The 22,286-nt window shown below is 42.4% G+C and overlaps 2 protein-coding genes across 2 annotated transcripts; both read left to right on the top strand.

The window, feature by feature from the left end:
- Positions 1-482: 482 nt before the first annotated feature.
- On the top strand, positions 483-7,025 carry LOC125740062 (E3 ubiquitin/ISG15 ligase TRIM25-like). The gene is made up of 7 exons (XM_049010767.1): positions 483-1,000; positions 2,484-2,624; positions 3,067-3,150; positions 4,093-4,326; positions 4,499-4,658; positions 4,767-4,826; positions 5,293-7,025. Exons 1-7 carry the CDS (start codon positions 551-553, stop codon positions 5,805-5,807), a joined length of 1,644 nt encoding a protein of 547 aa, XP_048866724.1. The 5' UTR covers positions 483-550; the 3' UTR covers positions 5,808-7,025.
- A 1,039-nt stretch (positions 7,026-8,064) lies between these two features.
- LOC125740052 (tripartite motif-containing protein 16-like) lies at positions 8,065-20,557 on the top strand. The gene is made up of 6 exons (XM_049010755.1): positions 8,065-8,686; positions 13,134-13,229; positions 13,843-14,076; positions 14,247-14,406; positions 14,737-14,796; positions 16,924-20,557. The coding sequence occupies exons 1-6, from the start codon at positions 8,096-8,098 to the stop codon at positions 17,436-17,438; spliced, it is 1,656 nt and encodes a 551-aa protein (XP_048866712.1). The 5' UTR covers positions 8,065-8,095; the 3' UTR covers positions 17,439-20,557.
- The last annotated feature ends 1,729 nt before the right edge of the window (positions 20,558-22,286 follow it).

Raw genomic sequence — 22,286 nt, 5'->3', positions numbered from 1 at the left:
GCGCTAAATTCTCCATTTTCATGTGGGTTATGTTAAAATTTGTGGATGGACTTTGCTTATAAAAGCTTTGTCTGTCAAACTTCACACAGTCAATCTATAACTGCATGATACCTGCATGTTATACCTGATACCTCAGGACAACTTTAAGTCCCATCACCATTTCACTGTAAATATGCCATATCTGGAGGAAAAATCCACACGGGCAAAGACATTCATTCTCAGTACTGCTCTCTTCTACCTTTCTATCAAATTCTATCAAATCTACATTATCAAATTGTGGATTATAGCTTCTATAGGGGTAAAAACAATATCAGTAACAATACTCACGAAAACTAAATAAAAGTTTGTTGTGTGCATAGTTTGTATAATATACTATTTTATTCATACAGTATACTGCAACACCAGTGTTTGTCCAGTATGCTCTCCTCAGTCTGGCCTCAGTCCAAAACCGCACCTACTGCAGCCTGAGAAGCAGGAAGTTCCTCCCACTCTCACACACAGACGACTGTGAGAGAAAACGAAACTGAATCCTATCAGTGTTCGTGGTAAAATGGCAGAAGCCAGTTCAACACTGGATCCGAACCAGTTCAGCTGTCCAATCTGTCTGGATCAGCTGAAGGATCCAGTGACTACAGCCTGCGGACACAATTACTGTATGAACTGCATTAAGAGCTGCTGGGATCAGGAGGATCATCGTGGAGTTTACAGCTGCCCCCAGTGCAGACAGACCTTCACACCCAGACCTGTTCTGCACAGAAACACCATGGTGGCTGAATTGGTGGAGAAACTGAAGAAGACTGGACTACAAGCAGCTACTCCTGATGATGATTATGCTGGACCTGGAGATGTGGAGTGTGATTTCTGTACTGGGAGAAAACACAAAGCTGTCAAGTCCTGCCTGGTGTGTCTGGCCTCTTACTGTGAAACTCACCTCCAGCCTCACTATGAGTCTTCAGCTTTTAAGAAGCACAAGCTGACTGATGCCACTGGACAGCTGCAGGTGTGGAAGGCGAGCTGCTGGGATAGGATGGGAGGGAGGCAATATGTGATTGCTGTCAATGTCTTAGGCCTTAGACATGAAGATAATTGTGTGACGTACTGCTTTACTAAGTATGCAAGATGTGTGAGCTTATTTTCCTAGCGCTTTGGGTCGAGCCACACAGTGTCTGGGTCACTGATAGGGCAGATATGAAAAAATAGAGACAAACAGGGAACTTGTGGTTATGCCTAATGTCCGTCGAGATTAGATATGACTGCCTAATGTTAAGAGAGGTACAAGATTGGGAGGGAGGGGGGCTGGGTTAACAAGAAGACGTCTGCCGAGGAGGAGGAAAGAGAGGCCCGAGTTGAATAGAAAATGATTGTTACAAAAGGAGGAAGTCATGCTATTGATCATGTATTGCAATATGATAAATTGTGTTAATGCAGAAGATATTGTATGCATGAGGGACATCAGTCTTTCCCTTACCATTATATTAGGGGGGTGCACGTTTACAATTCTCCTCTGCTCTCTGTATCGCGCATGGCGGAGTTCCGCCCCCAAGCGCGTGCACACAGACACGCACACACAGGTGAGCACACTCCCACCAGCGGACAGAGAGCGCGTGTCAGAAAATATGTCGCGTCAACCACCTGAAAAGCAGACAAAAATACCCTGCAGTGACAAAAGCTGCATACTTTGTGGATACCGTAATTGTCAATTGTTCTGATGTTTAGTTCAGTTGTTATATTGACTACTGTCATTAAAAGACACAGATGAACACCATGACTCCTGTCGGTGTCCATCTGTCCTGCTCTGCCCCCAGCTGTAAACCTAAGGGAAACACTTAACATATAACACATTCCAAGTACTTGAAACTGTACCTGGCAAATAAAGTGAACTCTGATACTGATATAAGTTAAAGATAATAGTAGTAGCAATAATATTGAATTATGCGGGTAGTGATTCAATAGGAGATGGGCTCCGTTTCAAAGCAAGGAGGCGGTGCAGATTGTGCTGTGACAAACCCCCCTCAATGTATATTTCTTAAGTCACATGTCGGAGTGACCAGGGGTAACCGGTCGTAACTGGTATGGCTGTCTTTCTTTTAATTGGAAGTTATCTGCCTTTTGAGGTAGTAACAAATTCTAATTGACGTTCCTCTTGAAGTAATAACCAATCACAATTAATGAGCAGCTTTTTGATAGGTCATTTGTTTTCGTTTTTTTTAGAGAGGTAGGCAATCATAATGTCAATAAGCTTTTTAGGAAAGCTTAAAAAGAGCATATAAACTGCTGTTTTTCTGCACTGGCTGTGTCGCCACCTTGGGCAGGGGACACTGTCGCTGTTGCTTCTTTTCCTGCCTATTAAAGAAGTTTTACCTTACAGAGTCTCAACTAGAATTATTTTTCAAGAACCTAAATAAATATTTCAGGAAGGGACAAGGGTTGGTTGATTAGAAATCATAGTAGTGGTGATAGCTTTATTTTTATTTTCCACACAGGACAAGGTCTGTTCCCAGCATGACAAACCCCTGGAGTTCTACTGCCGTACCGACCAGCAGTGTATCTGTAATCTCTGTATGATGTATGAACACAGAGGCCATGATACAGTCTCAGCTGCTGCAGAAAGGATGGAGATACAGGTCAGGCCAGAAACTCTGAAATACACTGCCTGGCCAAAAATTGTGACTGTTTGCATTTAAATCAGCAAGCACTTAAGAGCCAATGATTCATCAGACTCTAATTGTCATAGAGTGGTTCAGGGAGCATGAGGAATCATCAGCACAGATTCCAGACCTTAACCTCACTGAAAGTCTTTGGCATGTGCTGAAGGAGGCTTTATGGAGAGGTTCGACTAACATTTCATCATTCCAAGAGCTAAAAAAGATATTGATGCTAATCATGCAAACAATGCGTTGATGAATGTGAACCATAAAGCTAAAGGCTGTCCAGCGAAATTTTTAAGTATGTGATTTTTTTTGGCCAGGCATTGTAGAGATTATGAATTTTATATGAAACATGGATAGGATGATTAAAGAATATTATCTCAGTTAATGAAACAGTTTGTTTTTGTCTTTTTTGTAGAAACAAATTGAGGAATTTCAGCAGAGGATTCAGATGAGAGAGAAGGAGCTGCAGGAGCTGAGAGAGTCTGTGGGCTCAATCACAGTGAGTATGAACCTGAAGAGATGACAATAGGCGACTTGAAAGAGTTCAACTGAGGCTCTTTCAGAGATGGGCAACTTTTAAGGTTTAATTAGTTTAAGGTCACTATGGGTAAGAGGCCCTTGAGTGTCTGAAATGAAAGGGTCTGAACTGCTGCTTAAATGTTTCCTCTATTTTGTATTCAAATCACACCAATAAATACACACCAAGTCAAAATACAATCTTAAATGATCTATTACACTCCCACCAATCATTTAACAATGAATCAACTAATCATACTTGATTCTCAAATCATTAACTAAACTATTAAAACTACAGGCTCACATGATATTACCATAAGGACTCTGATTTGACAACACAGCTGACTCCTGAGCGTACACCCCCCACCCATTCCAACTGCTCCTAGAGTCTATGCACACATGGCGCTCAAAGCCAAGCTGCAAAAAAACCCCACCCTCAACAGAATGGAAAACAGTACTCAACCCACTTTCCTACTGCGCTTTATGCAGTACAATAGTGACATCTAACAATCATACAGTTTTGAAACTAAAAATAGTTGGTGTGAAAACAGCAGCACTTGCATGGCTAAATTAAGCAATCATAAAGAAGGCAACAGGGCAGTTAGAGGGAAGTACACTGCACAGTACACAAAGGCATCACGGTGACCTGCAGGAAATGACCGGCAAACTCCAGGCAGTTCACTGGAGTTAAACAGGGAGAGTCCCAAGAGACTTACTGTATGAGATTTACGAGTGATTATTTCCAATCAGTGCTGGCTGGGTTTCAGTACCTGAGGCATCCAGCATGGTTACGTTCCAAACCCCAGCCCTGTGCTGTTTTTATACCTCCTGTCGGCTCACATCACTATTGTACAATGAGGCTCTCTGGGGTCTCAAAAGGGGCCAATTGTAATTTACCGTCCTCTGCTCCCTGTGTCACCAACAGAGAACAGCACAGTCAGCAGTGGAGGACAGTGAGAGGATCTTCACTGAGATGATCCGCTCCATTGAGAGAAGACGCTCTGAGGTGACAAAGCTGATCAGAGATCAGGAGAAGGCTGCAGTGAGTCAGGCTGAAAGAGACATGGAGATACTGAAGCAGGAGATTGATGAACTGAAGAGGAGACACTCTGAGCTGGAGCAGCTTTCACACACAGAGGATCACATCCATTTCCTCCAGGTAACACAAAAGCTACGTTGGCAATAAGAAAACCAGAGTATTCAAATGGATGAATATTTTCATATGTATTTCAAATTGTTCATCACTTGTCTGAAATTAATAATCCTTTTTAAATTGATTACAATACACATTTGTTATGATAAAGCTGTTTAATCAGACTGTGTGTCTGTAGAGGTGCCAGGGTCTTCCTGCTACCCCTGAAGCTGGATTTGGACCCAGAATCTCTGTCAGTCCAAGATCTGATTTCGGGAATGTGAGGAAGGTGGTTTCTGCACTGAAGGATCAACTGGAGAATGTTTGTGAAAAGAGAACAACGGAGATTCATCATGCAGGTTAATAAATAAATACTTTTTCCAATCTGTTCTCGTTAATACAGACCGTGTTAGTTCACAACTAAATTCCTTTTACTCACATCCCTGTTTCTCTCTGTCTCCTTCTAGTTACCAAAGACACCGTCCTACCAGTATTAGTGCCCAGGACCAGAGCAGAATTCTTACACTGTGAGTCTGTTCACACACTCGCTTCTCTCTCCCTGTATGAGGTGGAGTGTGTTTTACTGTGTTTTATTGTGTTTTATTGTGTTTCGTTTTCTTCTGCTAGTGGAGCTTCTCTTTCTCTCTCCTGCTGCCTCCTGGTCTTTCACATTTACATGAGCTGTTCATGTCAGGAGCCTTTGAATTTGCTTGCAACACAACTGCTGATGTTTAATATTATTGTATTTATGATGTTGTTCTGTGAAATGTCCCTATTGAGAATATTATCATTTAAAAATTAACAAAAAAACATTTAGTAAAGGCTTTTATAAGCGATACTATAAATTAGTTCTTTAAAATAAGAATATTAAAATACTACAAAAATATACATTATGTTTCAAAGCATTACAACATACCCAAAAGCGCACGATCTTGTTTAATAAAAGGAGTGAATGAGAACAAACCATCACCTTCTGATCTTCTCCTCCATCAGATTCCTGTCAGCTCACTCTGGACCCCAACACAGCAAACAGAAACCTTCATCTGTCTGAGGGGAACAGAGTGGTGACATGGAAGAGAGAGACACAGTCATATCCTGGTCACCAGGAGAAGTTTGACTCAATCCCCCAAGTGCTGTGTACAGAGGGTCTGACTGGGTGCTGCTACTGGGAGGTTGAGTGGTCTGGGCAGGTGGTCGCTATAGCCGTCACATATAAAGGAATCAACAGGAAAGGAGAGGGTGATGACAGCTGGCTTGGATACAATGACAAGTCCTGGCGTTTGTACTGCTCATCCTTCAATTACTCATTCTGGCACAATAAAGTAGAAACTGCAGTATCTGGCCCCCCCTCCTCCAGGATAGGAGTGTACCTGGAACACGGGGCAGGAACTCTGTCCTTCTACAGCGTCTCTGACACAGTGACCCTCCTGCACAGGGTCCAGACCACGTTCACTGAGCCTCTCTATCCTGGGTTTGCTCTTTGTAACAGTACAGCCAAACTGTTCTGACTTGGTAAACAGGCGGTTGTATGCGTCCCATTAGATTAACAAGTTAACTAACATTATAAAATGAGACTACAAGCTGTGACTCGTTTGCATTTTACCCAAGCGAACACTAAAACCACATCATCTGGGATTATAAAGACAGAAGCAGGTAGTGATTGAAGAGAAGCAGAGCTCAGAGAACCAAGGTGTGTCCTTCGGCTCTGGGGATTCCCAGGATGGGATTCAAGTCCAGGCATTATTTAAGTAGTCAGCAGCTGGAAATAAAAATAAAATAAAAAGCAATGCATTTCTTGAAAGTTAGTGAGATTTTAGGACTTTGTGCAGTGACCCCCAAGCTTACTTGTGTATGTGTCTTTGTCTCATGGAGAGCTTAATGGGATAGGTGAAAAAACAGGACGAGTAAAGTATCATTATTCTATTCTATTATTTCTATTCTATTGTATTGTGTTCTATTCTATTCTGTAAGTATGTTTCCTTTAAATGATTATAAAATGTTTAGTTTGGAAAATTGTTCAAAATAATGTGTACTATCAAATAGTGCTACTGGGTTGACGCACGAGTGTGTGATTGATGCCACCACTACGCGATCAACGCGGACAGCTCACCCCTTCCAGGAATCACGCCTGGCTCTTATAGGGACAAGGGCACTTTGCCTTCCCGCGAGTCCCACAGTCCCTTATTGGGGCAGCACCTGCTCTTGAGGCGCTAACCCTGACGGCAGCTGATGTTCCTGACTCAACGGTAGCTGATGTTTCTGACCCGCCTGTTCTTGTGCTGTCTAACTGGCCTGTCCTGCCCGTGCCTGATCTGCCTGTCCCAGTGGTTCCTGCTGCGCCCCCAGCTGGCCCCAAGTCGGAGGTGCCTGGCATGGCCCCGCCTCCTGCTGCGCCTGCTACGACCCCACCTGCTGCACCACCCAAAGCCCCTCTGCCTCTGTCCACGGCTCCTGCTGCTATGCCCAAGGCCCCACTACCTCCACCCGCGCCTGCTGCTCCAGCCCCGGCTCCGCCCACTCCTAATGGGTCGGCTCCACCCAAAGGGGCTTCAGCTCTAGCTCCAGTCCCCCCAGCTCAAGTCCCCAAGGAGGTCGCGGACTGTCAGATCATCGCTCCTCCTCCCTTGATGGAAGGAGAGGAAGAGCTTAGAATGGGACCCCTCGGGGACCTCCTTAATGACTCCTCTGCCCTTGCCCTGGTGAGGTCGACCCCGGCCAGAATCCTGCCTTTCAGTGTCCCGAAAGGGGAGAGGACACAGGCGCAGGGCCAGGGTCCCACCCACCCTGCCCCCTGGCTTGTCCTCGCTCGCCTTGGCTGGGGCAAGTTCAGCGGTCGCCAGCAGGTCCCCCTCCGACGCCTCACAGCCTGTCCTCGGTCCTGCCTCCGATGTTTTGTTAGTCGCCTACGAGTTCCCCCGCTTCGCGCTCTTTGGTCGCCTCCGAGTCCCTCCACTGCAGCGCGTTGGTGGACAGCCATCCACCGTCCACAGCCGGTTCACCAGCCGTTCTGCATTTCCTGCTTTCTGTCTTGTGTATGTAGTCCACGTTCAAGTCTGTTTCCCCAGTCCGGTCATTGGTCTAGTTTTCCATGTGTGAGTGTTCTTCGTTAATAAACCTTGTAGTTTTGGATCGTCTGCCTTATCCTGATTTCCCCGCTCCGTCATCTCCCTGCTCACTCGACCCGCACAAGGTTGTTACAGTACAACAGGATTGGTATGTTACACTGGTGCATCATGGGTGGATTTGATGTGTGCACAGGTGGTTTGGGAAGTTGGCTGGAGGCGTGCTAGGCTGCTAGTAGTGTTTGAGTACAATCCATTATGTGTATAGTTATTTAATAAATAATCCCGCAAGGAAGAGCAGCTGCTTCAATCATCCAGTTTGTTTAGTCGAGAAGGACGTAACAAGTTGAAACAGCATCTAAACAGACATAGAGATTTGATCCTAATAATGTATAATTATTATACATTAATAGTGTACCATTCTGCCTTCTAGCTGCTTTCTATACATTCTATACATCTGTTGGATGGTAGCTTGTTCGGGGGGAAAATGTCAGTAACAGATAGTTCTACATAAAAAGTAAATAGACACTGAGATTTTAGGTAAATAACTTATATAATGTAATGTTTTATTCTTAAACTCCAACTCCACTGTTTGCCCAGTCTGCTCTTCCCAGTCTGACATGAGTCCAAAACCACACCTACGGCAGCCTCAGAAGCAGGAAGTTCCTCCCACTCTCACACACAGACGACTGTGAGAGAAAACGAAACTGAATCCTATCAGGATCTGTGGTAAAATGGCAGAAGCCAGCTCAGCACTGGATGTGAACCAGTTCAGCTGCCCAATCTGTCTGGATCTACTGAAGAATCCAGTGACTACAGCTTGTGGACACAGTTATTGTATGAGCTGCATTAAGGACTGCTGGGATCAGGAGGATCATGCTGGAGTTTACAGCTGCCCCCAGTGCAGACAGACCTTCACACCCAGACCTGTTCTGGCCAGAAACACCATACTGGCTGAGGTGGTGGAGAAACTGAAGATGACTGGACTACAAGCAGCTGCATCTGCTGACCATTTTGCTGGACCTGGAGATGTGGAGTGTGATGTCTGTACTGAGAGAAAACACAAAGCTGTCAAGTCCTGCCTGGTGTGTCTGGCTTCCTACTGTGAAACTGACCTGCAGCTTCACAATAAACTCCACAGTGCAAAACAGCACAAGCTCATTGATGCCATCAGCCGTTTGCAGGACAAGGTCTGCTCGCACCATGACAAACTCCTGGAGATCTACTGCCGTACCGACCAGCAGTGTATCTGTTATCTCTGTACAAAGGATGAACACAGAAGCCATGATACAGTCTCAGCTGCTGCAGGAAGAGCAGAGATACAGGTCAGGCAAACAACTTTCTTGCATACATTTTCCTGTCTGCATATCTGTGACTATATGACTATATGTGATTTGAAGACACAGAAATCAAGTTTGCTTTGGTAAATTAAAAAGAAAATGTCCCCAAAAATAAGGTGACACTGAAAATGTGCTATAACTGATTAAGGAGAAATTTTTACGCCTTTGACTTTTATCATTGACTGTGTTTTCAATGGGTCAAAACAGTGTCAAAATGTTATGAAGTTTAAAAAGTTCTCATTGAATTCCTACTGAAAACTCCTTTAAACAGTGAATCAAGTGTCTGCAGCTGGATACATACAGCAAGCAAACAGGGTTCAGAGGTTCACTTACTGTTTGGCTGAGATTAATAAACTAAGAGGTTTTCAATATGGTATGATTATTGGTGTCGAGTCTGGCGGTTCCAGCATCTCAGAAACAGCCACCATCCAGGGTCAGTTTTGTCAGTTAATGAGAGAGGTCAGAGGAGAGAGAGGTTAGGTGGCACAATGGGCGGAGGTTAGACGTGGGGTTCTAACGATGTCACAGGCGGGAGGGGGCGTGTTCCTTTATTCTGATTTGCTAGATGCAGTTTTGATTGATAGAACCAAGTGGTCATGTTCCATTATGCTGATATGGCAGATGTGTTTGACAGATAGGGCCAGGTGGCTTTGCGTTCAGTTATGCTGGTATGGCCGATGTGAGATGCTCGATAGGAACATCTGTTGTCAAAGATAACAAATGAAAGCAGATATCACCAAAGCAGTTTCAATAATCTTTAAGAGAACAAAAATACATACCTGTATTTATTAATGTACTATTTTTAAATACATGTTAAGGAATAACAGACTTTTAGCAGAATGAACTATAACTCATACACGTCCAGACCTTCTGTATGGGGGTGTCAGACCGCAGCCACGTGCTGTTAGGAAGACTAATTGGCACATGCCAATTTTCTGTTTCTCTTCTGAATTTTAAAAAAAGAAAACACTGAAATGCTTTATATTTAACCAACAAGTTTAAACAAGAGGAAAAACTTTAGCAGTATTTGTCAATGTTTTATTTCGGTGTTAGGTATAAAGTGGAAGAAAGCATTTAATCAACAAACTGTTACGAAGAATTACCTTCGGTCCGTGTTCATGGTGCGTTCTGGCTGAAATGAGTTGTATCCCCTTGCACTGTCAAGAGGGCATAGCTGCAGACGCCTGTAGCTCCACCCTAAATACGTCACCTCCACAGGAAGCGTGTAATCTTTGAGGACGTGAAGTGGAGTTCCAGTTAGGATTAGGGTTAAGGTTAGGGTTTATTCGCTATAACGCAGAGTTGAGGTCACATGTTTCCTGTGGAGGATGCGTATTTCCGGTGGAGCTCCACTATACAGTCATCTACGGCTGGACCCTTTTCTGTCGCCAACTCCCCAGAAAGGAATGTAGCTGTTGGCTGTCCCAAAAGTCGCTAAATTACGTCATCGCCTCATTTGCATAATGTGCAATGTGCATGTAATTATAATGGACGCTATAGGAGAGAGGAATAATGTCGCGGGAGAGAAAGTTAAAACACCCTAAATGCGTATAGAACTACAAATGGACTTTCTTCTGTCTATTCTTGTTATATATATATCTCACAATTCCAATCCTCCTCCTTTGTCCGGACTTGGGACCGGCAAAAGTGATGCAAAGAGACACTCTGGCGGAGTTACTTATTTTTGACTAAGTCAGGCCAGCATCAGCCAGTGGCGGCTTCGCGCGTGCGCGATTCATTTGCAGTGTTGAGGCGGAGGGGTGAACATCTCCTTCTCTGACTGCAGCTGGTTTAGCGCTGCTGTGCGAGGACTGGCCGCCTGTGAGCGCTTTGGGACGGGAGGGGAGCCCACGGCAGCACCCGCTGCTCGGGGAGAAGAGTAAGAACGATACGTGCTTTCACGTCAGAGTCTCCTAAAGTCTCCAATAACACCAGAAAAAGTCGCTAGATTTGTCGCTGGTCGCTTCTTTGAAAACGAGTCGTTAGAGGGGTCTAAAAACTCGCTAAATATAGCGATAAAGTCGCCAAGTTGGCAACACTGCTTGCTTGCTCTCTCTCGCCCTGTAGCAAATGCGCATAGACACACACACACACACACACACACACACACACAACAATCACTTATTGAAAGCAGCAAATCAATTTTAAAGAGTGTATAAAAAAGTTTTGTTAGAGTGATTTTAAAATAGGTGTAAAATGTGCTATAAAGCATTTGGCCAATGAGAATTAATAAAGAATTTAAACATATTATCCCACACGCCCCCGAATCCCTATAGTCTATAGCTGTTAGAAATGGCTAACCAGATAGACAGAAGTGTATTTTCTTGTCGCACGAGCCATGGAAGGGTGTGTAGGAACAGGCAACGGACACGATTTTAGCATATATTTATATATAACTCTTTTTGTTAACGTGTTATTTTAAAATAAGTATAAATTGTGTTATAAAGCATTTAGACAATGAGAATTAGTAATTGTCACCAACGGGTAAGAATTCAGGATATATTTTTGATATTTTAAAGAAGGTGGACATGATTATTAAATTTCATTTAATGTGAACTAGTAAGCTGCATTTAGCATTAGCCCACTAGCCAGATGTCTTTCCTATGCCCTACAAGATAAAAGCATATGGCACCAAAGCAGTGTTTTGTTAAACTGTTGTTTTAAACAAATACGCTATTTTGTGGCAGTAAAACATGTGGCCGTCAAGTTTTTAGGGTAAATATGCGTTTTACAAAGTATAACCAGGCCGGGGAGTGGCTAGCTACACACTAGCTCATGTGTTGTGATCGTTACAAAATATGGCGGACAGAGTTAATGCTTTAGTGGGTACAAATGATGCCATACAAGTTGAACTGCAAGGTGATTCAATAACTGAACAGGTTACCATGCAATTTAAATGATTTACTTATGATGATAGAGATTAAGCTTTCACAAAGTACGACCGAGATCCTTGTAAAACGCATAAATTCACCGTGAAACTTGATGGCTAAGTCTTTTTCTGCTATAAAATAGCGTATTTGTTTAAAATAACACATTAACAAAGCACAGCTAATGTTTTTTTTTTTTATCATGTAAAACAGCCTCTTTCATCTCTAGCAAGAAAAGATCGGTGAGTCCGGATCACCGTTAAAATCACGCTGCTAAAAGTTTTGTTATTCCTTAAATTGAATTTAAAATAGTACAGTAATGAACACATGTAATATTTTTATTATTTTAAAGACTAATGAATCATTTTTTCTGGTATATGTTTTATGTTATATGGTATGACGGCTGGCAGCCATGTTGTTTCCTTGAAGCGCCAGTTCACCAGACGACTCCGCCTTAAGATGTAACTTGGGTCTCTTTTATGGTGTTAGCGCCATGCTAACATCGTGACATCTGTTTTCGCATTGCTACCATAGGAAACAGCTGGTCTTACTAGCCTACTGGATCTAAGCTGAATCTTCAGAGTAGCAACAAAAAGTGAGTGTTCATAATTCACAAGCTTGGGCACTTCTGCAGACCCTGCAGTTCTGCAGGAGCCTCCAGCGTCTGCCCACGAGGATGTGATCAATCTCCTTCGCTATACCACCAGTATTGGATACCAAGTCCAACCATGCAGCTCAGGGTGTTGGAACCAGGATCCAGCGACCCGCAGCCTCTGACCTTTCACAAAGTTAAGGAACATGGAGTCACTTTCACCCCAGTCACTTTCTTTTGGTCGCGGCATACACTGAGACAACGGACAAGATACCCAAAGACTGCCTTAGCCTGAGTCTCATAATACACTAACTGAAAGGAGTGACATCAGACACAACTGGGAGGAGCCGATCTACCACAGCATCAGCTACTCCCTGAGTATGGCAGCCATCAGAGCAACCAGACAAAAATTAGATAAGAGGAAGGTAACAGGAAAGCCTCGTGCAAAGAATACCAGCTGAGTACAGTGGTGTGCAGAATTGCTTCACTAAATGCACTAATCTACCTTTGAAGTGGTTCTGAAGGCAAAGTGGGTCCTATTCAGTACTAGCTGGTTGTACCTAATAAAGTGGTAACGAAGTGCACATGTTATATACAGTAAGTGAACTTCAGGTTTACGGTGAAAAACATGTATTATATATTTATTATATAGTGGACATGAGTTTGACTGTGAGAAACGTGTTTTATACAGTAAGTGAACATCAGGTTGACTATGAAAGCAGTTTCACATCCCTCACTGGGAATAGGAGTTAAAGGAGTATCGTCAAGTTTATCCTACCTACAGATAATAAATCATTTAAGAATATCCATCCATCCATCCATCTCCTAACCACTTATTCATGTCAAGGAGAGTCACAGGAAGCGTCAGGAGCCTTTCCAGGGCAGCAAAGGGCACAAAGCTGGTGTCCACAAAATGGTTAAAATATAATCCCTGTTAGTAAATTCTTTTTGTCATGTGTTTCACTATTCGTAGGAACAAATGGGCGAAGCGCATAAGAAAAGTCAGCAGAGAATTCAGATGAGAGAGAAGGAGCTGCAGGAGCTGAGAGAGGCTGTGGGCTCAATCACGGTGAGTATGAACCTGAGGAGAAGATAACAGCTGGGTTGCAGCAACAATGTCAGGCTTGAATTGAGGTTCTTCCACAGGTGGGTGCCTTGAGTTCTTTACAGTAAATTAAGGTCACTATGGGTTAGAATGAGTCAGGGTTCTAATGTAGGTTTGGGACAAAGGCACTGAACAGGAGAGCTGAACTAACCAAAGATCTTTCTCTAACAGCCATAAAATGGTATTCCTGTTACCCAAAAACAACTTTTCATACACCAGTATAATAAACACCAAAAATTCACTAATAAAACTAAGACCCAATGGTGACAACCAACCTACCCCATACAGCCATCAGTCTCTGCCAGATCCCTGCAGCTGACAGTGACCGACAAACTCTAGGCAGTTCACTGGAGTTAAACAGAGAGAGTCCCAAGAGACTTACTGTATGAGCTTAATGAGTGATCATTTCCAAACAGTGCTGGCTGGGTTTCAATACCTGAGGCATCCAGCATGGTGACGCTCCAAACCCCAGCCCTGTGCTGTTTTTATACCTCCTGTCAGCTCACATCACTATTGTACAATGAGGCTCACTGGAGTCTCAAAAGGGGCCAATTGTAACTTACTGTGTCACCAACAGAGCTCAGCACAGTCAGCAGTACAGGACAGTGCGTGGATCTTCGCTAAGATGATCCGCTTCATTGAGAGAAAACGCTCTGAGGTGATACAGCTGATCAGAGATCAGGAAAAGGCTGCAGTGAGTCAGGCTGAAGGACACATGGAGATACTGAAGCAGGAGATTGATGAACTGAAGAGGAGACACTCTGAGCTGGAGCAGCTTCCACACACAGAGGATCACATCCATTTTCTCCAGGTAACAGAACAGCTACTTTGGCAATAAGAAAACCAGAGTATTCAAATGGATGATATTTTCTTTGGTATTGTAAATTTTGTCATTTGTCTGAAATTAATAATCGCTTTTAAATTTGACTACAATACACATTTGTTTTGCTGAAGCTGTTTAATCAGACTGTGTGTCTGTAGAGGTGCCAGGGTCTTACTGTTGTCCCTGAAGCTGGATTTGGACCCAGAATCTCTGTCTATCCATACTGCTCTTTTGAGAACGCGAGGAAGGTGGTTTCTGAACTGAAGGATCAACTGGAGGATGTTTGTGAAAAGAAAACGACAGAGATTCATCATGCAGGTTCATAAATAAATACGTTTTCCAGTCTGTTCATGTTGATATAGACCATGTAAAGAGAATTTTGCAGTACAGTCAGCATTATTAAGATTTCATTAGATTAAATCTTTGTCAAAACTTTTGAAAATGCACCACCTTCTGCAGGCTCCGAAAGCCAGACAATATGAATCACACTAGATACACACTGCACACAGAATTACACACTGCAAAGATCTGTAATGTGTTTAATGTAGAATGATACTTCACTGCTGTTGTCCCTGCAGTGAGTGAAGTCCATCTCCCACAAGTAAATTCCTTTTACTCACATCCATGTTTCTCTCTGTCTCCTTCTAGTTACCAAAGACACCATCCTACCAGTATTAGTGCCCAGGACCAGAGCAGAATTCTTACCATGTAAGTCTGTTCACACACACGCTTCTCTCTCCCTGTATGAGGTGGAGTGTGTTTTACTGTGTTTTATTGTGTTTTATTGTCTTTCGTTTTCTTCTGCTAGAGGAGCTTCTCTTTCTCTCTCCTGCTGCCTCCTTTCACATTTACATGAGCTGTTTATGTCAGGAGCCTTTGAATCTGCTTGCAACACAACTGCTGATGTTTAATATTATTGTACTTATGATGTTGTTCTGTGAAATGTCCGTATTAAGAATATCATTTAAAAATTAACAGAAAAACATTTATTAAAGGCTTTTTTTCAATGATATGATAAAGCAGTTCCTTTAAAATCTATTTCTCAAAAATGTAAGAAATAATATTACATATGATGAAAAATCTTTATAGAATATTAACATGCTACAGAAATTAGCTTTATGTTTCAAAGCATTACAACATACCCAAAATTATTAGGCATGTAACGATGAATCTCGAATTGGTTAAAAATTGATGTAAATGTACAATGATTTATACCGGCTGATGTGGAAAATGTATCGCTACTTTAGGAGTACTTCACGGTACTTTAACAGAATAACTCGTGTAATACATTTGATTTCATGACATCAGTTCGACGTCAGATGTCACTGCGTATTCACGTTGACATTCACGTTGTCTCACAACGCGAGATGGCGAGCGAATTTGAAATTTAGGACACACCCCCCCCCCCCCCCCAATCTTAAATTGATGGTGTGGCAGCATTTTAGCTTTCCGGTAATCACAAACGAAAATGGTGAGAAGAGCACAGACAAGACAAAAGCTGCATGCAAACAATGGGTGCGTTCGACTTGGACTCAGGTCGGTCTGCAGCTGATGTGACATGGAGTGAGATCTGCTGGCGGCTGCAGGGGTGGAGTATAAACTGACTGCAGCCAAATCGGACAACTTGTATTCCTCGTAGTGTGCGAGACCTGACTGTAATGGCCGCACTGCCAGAAGGGTGTAGATACATCTATATAAATATCACCTGCATGCGCATTACTTCTTTTATAATAACCATCTCCTGATCCAAACTGTTGAACGATAACTAATAATAAATAAACAAGTAACTTACGTGTACTATAAGAGCCGACTCAGAGAGAAATAATCGAACGCACCATAAGGGAAAAGTTCTGTCGTCACGGAAGCCGTTCCAGTTTGTTCAGCCAGCTGAGAGGTGCAGCACGATCTGTCTTAAGTCGTATTGCTCTCGTGAGGTTTTTGTACCATTTTGCCGTGCCGGCTGAAATCGGATGAAAAAATCTAACCATGGTGCATTGCGTCAGGACCAGAATGCATTGCTATAAGCCAGCGCTGTAAGCGGCTGCATGAAGTCGAACGCACCCATTGTAAAACACTGATAACATACACAAATAGCACAATACTTCAGCATGTTCACCGGCACCACAGTGAGCTCAATTCACCACTGCCAGAGCGAAGATTATTAAAAGGGCAAACTACGCTAAAAAGCTGCACATGCAAGCCTTAGTTTATTTGGTAATGCTTTATATTAAGTGCACCTTCATAATGCATTCATCATGCATTTATACAACATTCAGTGCACCTTCGTAATGCATTCATGGAACATTCATAAGCAGCATGCAAGTACACCTTAACATCCTAACATCTCTTAACAGCTATACATTAATAACAAGCATTACATGATTATACAATTATAATGTTTGTTATTATATAATGTCTGTTATAGTATACATACATGATGTTTATGAATGATTTCTGAATACTTAATGAATACATTATTAAGGTGCACTGGACGTTTTATGAATGCAATATAAAAGCATTATGAAGGTGCAGTTAATGTAACCGTTACCATGTATTTGAAGATTTTTTTATTATTATTTTGATTTGGGAACAGTATTTTATTAATTTTCAGTTGCACTGTTAAGAAGAGGACACATTTTACACAGTTTAGTAAGATAAATAAAGGAATATTTTTTAATAAATTTGTCTGCAGCTCATTCTGTTAAAATATCATGAGAAAATCGTATTGAATTATGAGTTGAGTATATTGTTACATCCCTAGAAAGTATACACACTTGTGCAATGTACAGAGTGAACGAGACCAAAACATCACCTTCTGATCTTCTCCTCCATCAGATTCCTGTCGGCTCACTCTGGACCCCAACACAGCAAACAGAAACCTTCATCTGTCTGAGGGGAACAGAGTGGTGACATGGAAGACAGAGATACAGTCATATCCTGATCACCAGCAGAGGTTTGACTCACGCCTCTATGTGCTGTGTACAGAGGGTCTGACTGGGTGCTGCTACTGGGAGGTAGAATGGAGTGGTAGTTCGGTCCGTATAGCTGTCACATATAAAGGGATCAGCAGGAAAGGATGGGATGACGACAGCTGGTTTGGATTCAATGACAAGTCCTGGTGTTTGTCCTGCTCATCCTCCAATTACTCATTCTGGCACAATAAAGTAGAAACTGCAGTATCTGGCCCCCCCTCCCCCAGGATAGGAGTGTACCTGGAACACGGGGCAGGAACTCTGTCCTTCTACAGCGTCTCTGACACAGTGACCCTCCTGCACAGGGTCCAGACCACGTTCACTGAGCCTCTCTATCCTGGGTTTGCTCTTTGTAACAGTACAGCCAAACTGTTCTGACTTGGTAAACAGGCGGTTGTATGCGTCCCATTAGATTAACAAGTTAACTAACATTATAAAATGAGACTACAAGCTGTGACTCGTTTGCATTTTACCCAAGCGAACACTAAAACCACATCATCTGGGATTATAAAGACAGAAGCAGGTAGTGATTGAAGAGAAGCAGAGCTCAGAGAACCAAGGTGTGTCCTTCGGCTCTGGGGATTCCCAGGATGGGATTCAAGTCCAGGCATTATTTAGGTAGTTAGCAGCTGGAAATGAAATAAAAAGCATTCAGGATGGCAAGAATATTTTTATTTTAGTTACAACAAGTAAGTAAACAGTCTAACATCATACAAAAAAGAAATGTAAAATATCTAACAGTGACAAGAAAATGATGTATGATTTGATTAATATTAATTAGTTATTAATTGCTATTAATGTCAATGCTTCAAAAGAAAAAAGTACTGTGGCTGGTTGAAGAAGACGACTAATGTCTACGAAGCGCGGAACGACCTTTGTAAAAAAGTCATCAAACTGACAACTGTGGACTCTAAAGCCATCGACTCGCATATCGGGGGACAGAAGCACAAGCGTTTTGTCGACAGTCGGACAGCAACTGTCCCCATTCAGTTGTCTGCCAGTCCTGCAAGTATAACCTCTACAGATAGACCTACACCCGCTTTGTTAGTGTCTCCAGATCCTACGACAAGCAATGCCTTCAGTACATTCTCCTCAACCGACACACTGAAAGCAGAAGTGCTATGGGCTTTGCAAACGGTTAGCCGACATCACTCCTATACGTCCAATGATGACATTCACACTGTGGTGAGCAATTTGCTGGGACACAGTTAGTAACTGTAGGAAGTTGTGGCCTACATACCCTTCACCAGTATTGCCAACTTAGCGACTTTGTCGCTAGATTTAGAGACTTTTCAGACCCCCTTGATGACTTAGTTTCAAAAAAGCGCACTTACCTGCTTCTTCTTTGCTTGAAATACAACAATTTAATTTCTTATTTATTTTTTTTCTTCTGATGCACTTATATTACTCACTGTTACAGAGCTTAAGTTCATTCCAGTTTCTGAACTCGTCTGAGATCGTGTACTGAGCTACATCTGATTCTGCGCAGTCTGCGGTTAAGGCTTTTGAGGGAGAACACTCTGATCCGCTCAAGCTGCTGGACTGTTTAATGAGGGTTATAAAGTCTGTCTGCAGCAGAGTCATTAACCCAATGGCTAAAATTGATGTTCTTAAGGAACCAATTGATGGGCACATTTCTCCAAAGCCATACCGTGGCTATTTATTTGAGTCAAAGACAGCATAATTGAAACTTTCTCCTGAGGAGGAGGATTGTGTGCGAAGGAGATGTGTGACCTACACCATATCCTTAGTAAATGAGCTAAGATCAAGGCTCCCAGATAATGTGGAGATACTGCAGCACATGTCCTTGTTCAGTGTGGGGGAGACTCTTAAGCACAAGAAGAGCCTGACACAAATGACAAAACCTGCAGACCTTCTAGGATACTGCCCAGCCACAATTGACAAAATTATTAATCAGTGGAGGTCTATTCACCTTCAGAAATGGGATGAAATAACAAACACATTGGCTTTTTGGGCTGAAGTTAAAAAATACAGGGATTCAGCAGTCATAAACCCATATGAAGACTTGGCCCCTGCTGCAGTTTCTGTCCTCTCGCTCCCACACTCAAATGCTGAGGTAGAAAGCCTTTTCGGTCAAATGGGTGTCATTAAAAACAAACTAAGGAACCGCATGACCCTCTAGACTCTTAGCTCTATTCTGTATATTAGGTGTGGTTTGAGGTTGGCCGGAGATGCATGCTATGAGCACAAACTGCCAGATGAAGTGCTGCAGCTCTTTGGCACTTCAGCGGCTTATTCATTTAAGTCCTGTCCTGCAGCTGGTTCTAGCTCATCCTCTGCATGCAATATCGCCCCACAGGAGGAGAGCTTTGAGAGTGTGGATCTTGTGGATGATGACGATGAATTCCCTCTCAGCATTCTCATGGAGTGATCTGTAATCAGAATCACAGATTCAACAGCAATAAAAAAGTATCTTTTTTAAATTGCTATGTAAATATTTGTGGCACTCTTGTCTACCAGATTATCACATATATATAGTTTTTTATATATCTATTTAGTTAAATTACCATATAAAAGTATTTGAATGTACTGTAGTTCAATGCCATTTTATGACAATTTCCATTTCTTGTATTAAAATACTAAGTTTATTAAAATGCAAAGTTTTTTAGTTTTCTAATTTTACCTTAAATAGGCACATTTATGTACAATATAGTTAGTTTGTAAATAAGCACAGGCTTTTTGTAAATATGCACATAGTTCGTTAGTAAAGTGCAAAACCTTATAAATATGCACGTAGTTCATTTGTAAATGTGCACATAGTTCGTTTGTAAATTTACAAATAAGCCTAATTCAGGTTTATCCACTATGGGTCAGATTATCCTAATCATTCCTGAATATCATACACTGTGTGAGAGAATAAAGAAAGCATTCTGTGGCATAAATTATATCTATTTTCATTTTACTTGTAAATATAACTGATAATATCACAACACATATGCTGTCTTTAACTTACCTACAGTAGTGATTTTGTCCAACGCAGCTATAAATCCGGATTCCGGAATTATTTCATTGCAGAGGATGTAACTGCTGGTTAATAAGTTCCGTTGTGTTGTCTGACAGAAAATATGTAACGTAATTGATCAACAGCTTTATATTGGACACGTGAGGAAGGATTAGGGAAAACACGCAGAATGCAAATACGACGCAATTACGGCTTCAATATGCAAATATACGCATGACGTCATCTAGCGACATTTGCCGACTTTTCGAGCAGGCTTTAGCTACTTTCCATTGAAAATAATTGGCAACACTGCCCTTCACAACTCATTCAAGACTGGTTTTGAAGTGTGGATGTTGGAGAAAGTGCTCAAAGCACATTTTCTTTTCCACTCTGCACCAGCCAGAAGAGAGGACTTCACAGCTGCAATATCATCCTCAAGATTCCCTTTACCTTTCTGTGGCCAACGGTGGCTCGAAAATTTACCAGCTGTCGAACGAGCATTGGAAGTCTGACCCTCTATTGTGAAATATGTGGACTTGGTGAAGTCAAAATAGGTGGAAAAACCCAGGAACATCTTCTTTTGACTGCATTTGTGAAGCCCGAATGGATCCCCTTCTTCTGGCCAAACTACAGTTTTTCATGGCCTTATCATGAGCATTTCAACCATTTCTGACTAAATACCAGACAGATGTTCCCATGATACCCTTCCTTTGGAAGGACTTGGCAGATTTGATCTGGGTAAATATTCACCACCACAGTAACAACAGCAATAAATGAACATGCAAATACGCACATGTGAACTTAATTCTGATTTTATTTTCAGACTCTCCTGGAGTCTGTAATATGGCGTTGGTCTCCCTTGCAGCTATAACAGCTGCCACTCTTCTGAGAAGGCTTTTCACAAAATTTGACACAGGAATGTGTCTGTGAGAATTTTTGTCCACTCCTCTAGAAGAGCATTTGTGAGGTCAGGCACTGGTGTTGGACGTGAAGGCCTGGCTCACAATATCTTTTCTACTTCATCCCAGAGGTGTTTGATGGGCTCTGTGTGGGCCACTTAAGTTCTTCCACACCAAACTCAACTAACCATGTTTTTGGACCTTGCTTTGTGCACTGGCTTTATGTACTGTACAAGTCTACCAGTTGTGTAGGTCAAACCAGAACACAAATGAACCTGAAAGGTTCCATATGTTTATTTGTATCCACAAAAGGGCATAAACTCATCACCTGCAGATAAATACATCAGCACAGTTGCAGGCTTAACCTCTGCAGACACAGTTAGGTTCCGGTCATTATAAAGTTTTAACAGATTAACATGGCACAGACATATAATCTTCACCATCTGACGCTTGATGAAGCTCCCAGCACAGTTTTTGTGGAAATTTGGAACTCTGCAGTTACTGAGTCAACAGAGTGTTGGCGACATTTACAGACTACGCACCTCAGCACTCAGCAACTCTCCTGTTTACACAACCTGCCAGTTCCTGTCTGGGTTTCTGTTGTTCCTAAATGCTTCTTCTTTGCAACAGTACCACTTACAGATGACAATGGAATATCTAGCAGGGAAGAAATTTCACAAACTGACTTATTGTAAAGGTGGCATCCTATGACAGCACCACTGAGCTCTTCAAAATGACCCATACCTTCACAGGTGTTTGTAAAACTGACTACATTATTTTATGCACCTGTGGTAATGAGTAAAACACCTGAATTCAGTCATTAAGAGGTGTGTCCCAATACTTTTCTCTATATAGTTTATGTACTGTACAAGACTTGTCTAGGTAAAACCAGGACACAAATCAACCTGAAAGGTTCTATGTGTTTATTTGTATCTACCACCATGTCCACCAAAGGATGGGCCATGCTATATCAGACTGGCTTGAGCAGAAAGATCTTGCAGATGAGCAAAATCCAGTAAAGCTTGGGTAATTGCAGATGGTCAGAGACTGAGCAGATCTGCCAGATGTTCCACAATGGATCAATAAAACGAAGAGCCAACTTATGTCAGGATGGGAGCCTGAGGTTTTGGGTGGACAACCACACCTGGTGACAATCAGCTTGTGCCTTCTGGAGCTGCGCCTAGAACTTCAGCTGCTGATGGACTCATTTCCACATGTTTGCTCTTGTGGAATCTTCATTCTACAGAAGGTACTGAGTTAGGCCGAGTCCCTCGGGAACAGAGGTACCTGCCCTGAATAAGAGAGATACGGGTGTACTCAGCCCAAGGAAGGTACCTGCCCATTCTGTCAGTCAGGAGACACACA

This window comes from Brienomyrus brachyistius, chromosome 4 (assembly GCF_023856365.1).
Source record: "Brienomyrus brachyistius isolate T26 chromosome 4, BBRACH_0.4, whole genome shotgun sequence".
NCBI classification, from domain to species: Eukaryota; Metazoa; Chordata; class Actinopteri; order Osteoglossiformes; family Mormyridae; genus Brienomyrus; species Brienomyrus brachyistius.
Note: the sequence above shows the minus strand (reverse complement) of the source record. Positions and strands in the feature narration are given on the sequence as shown.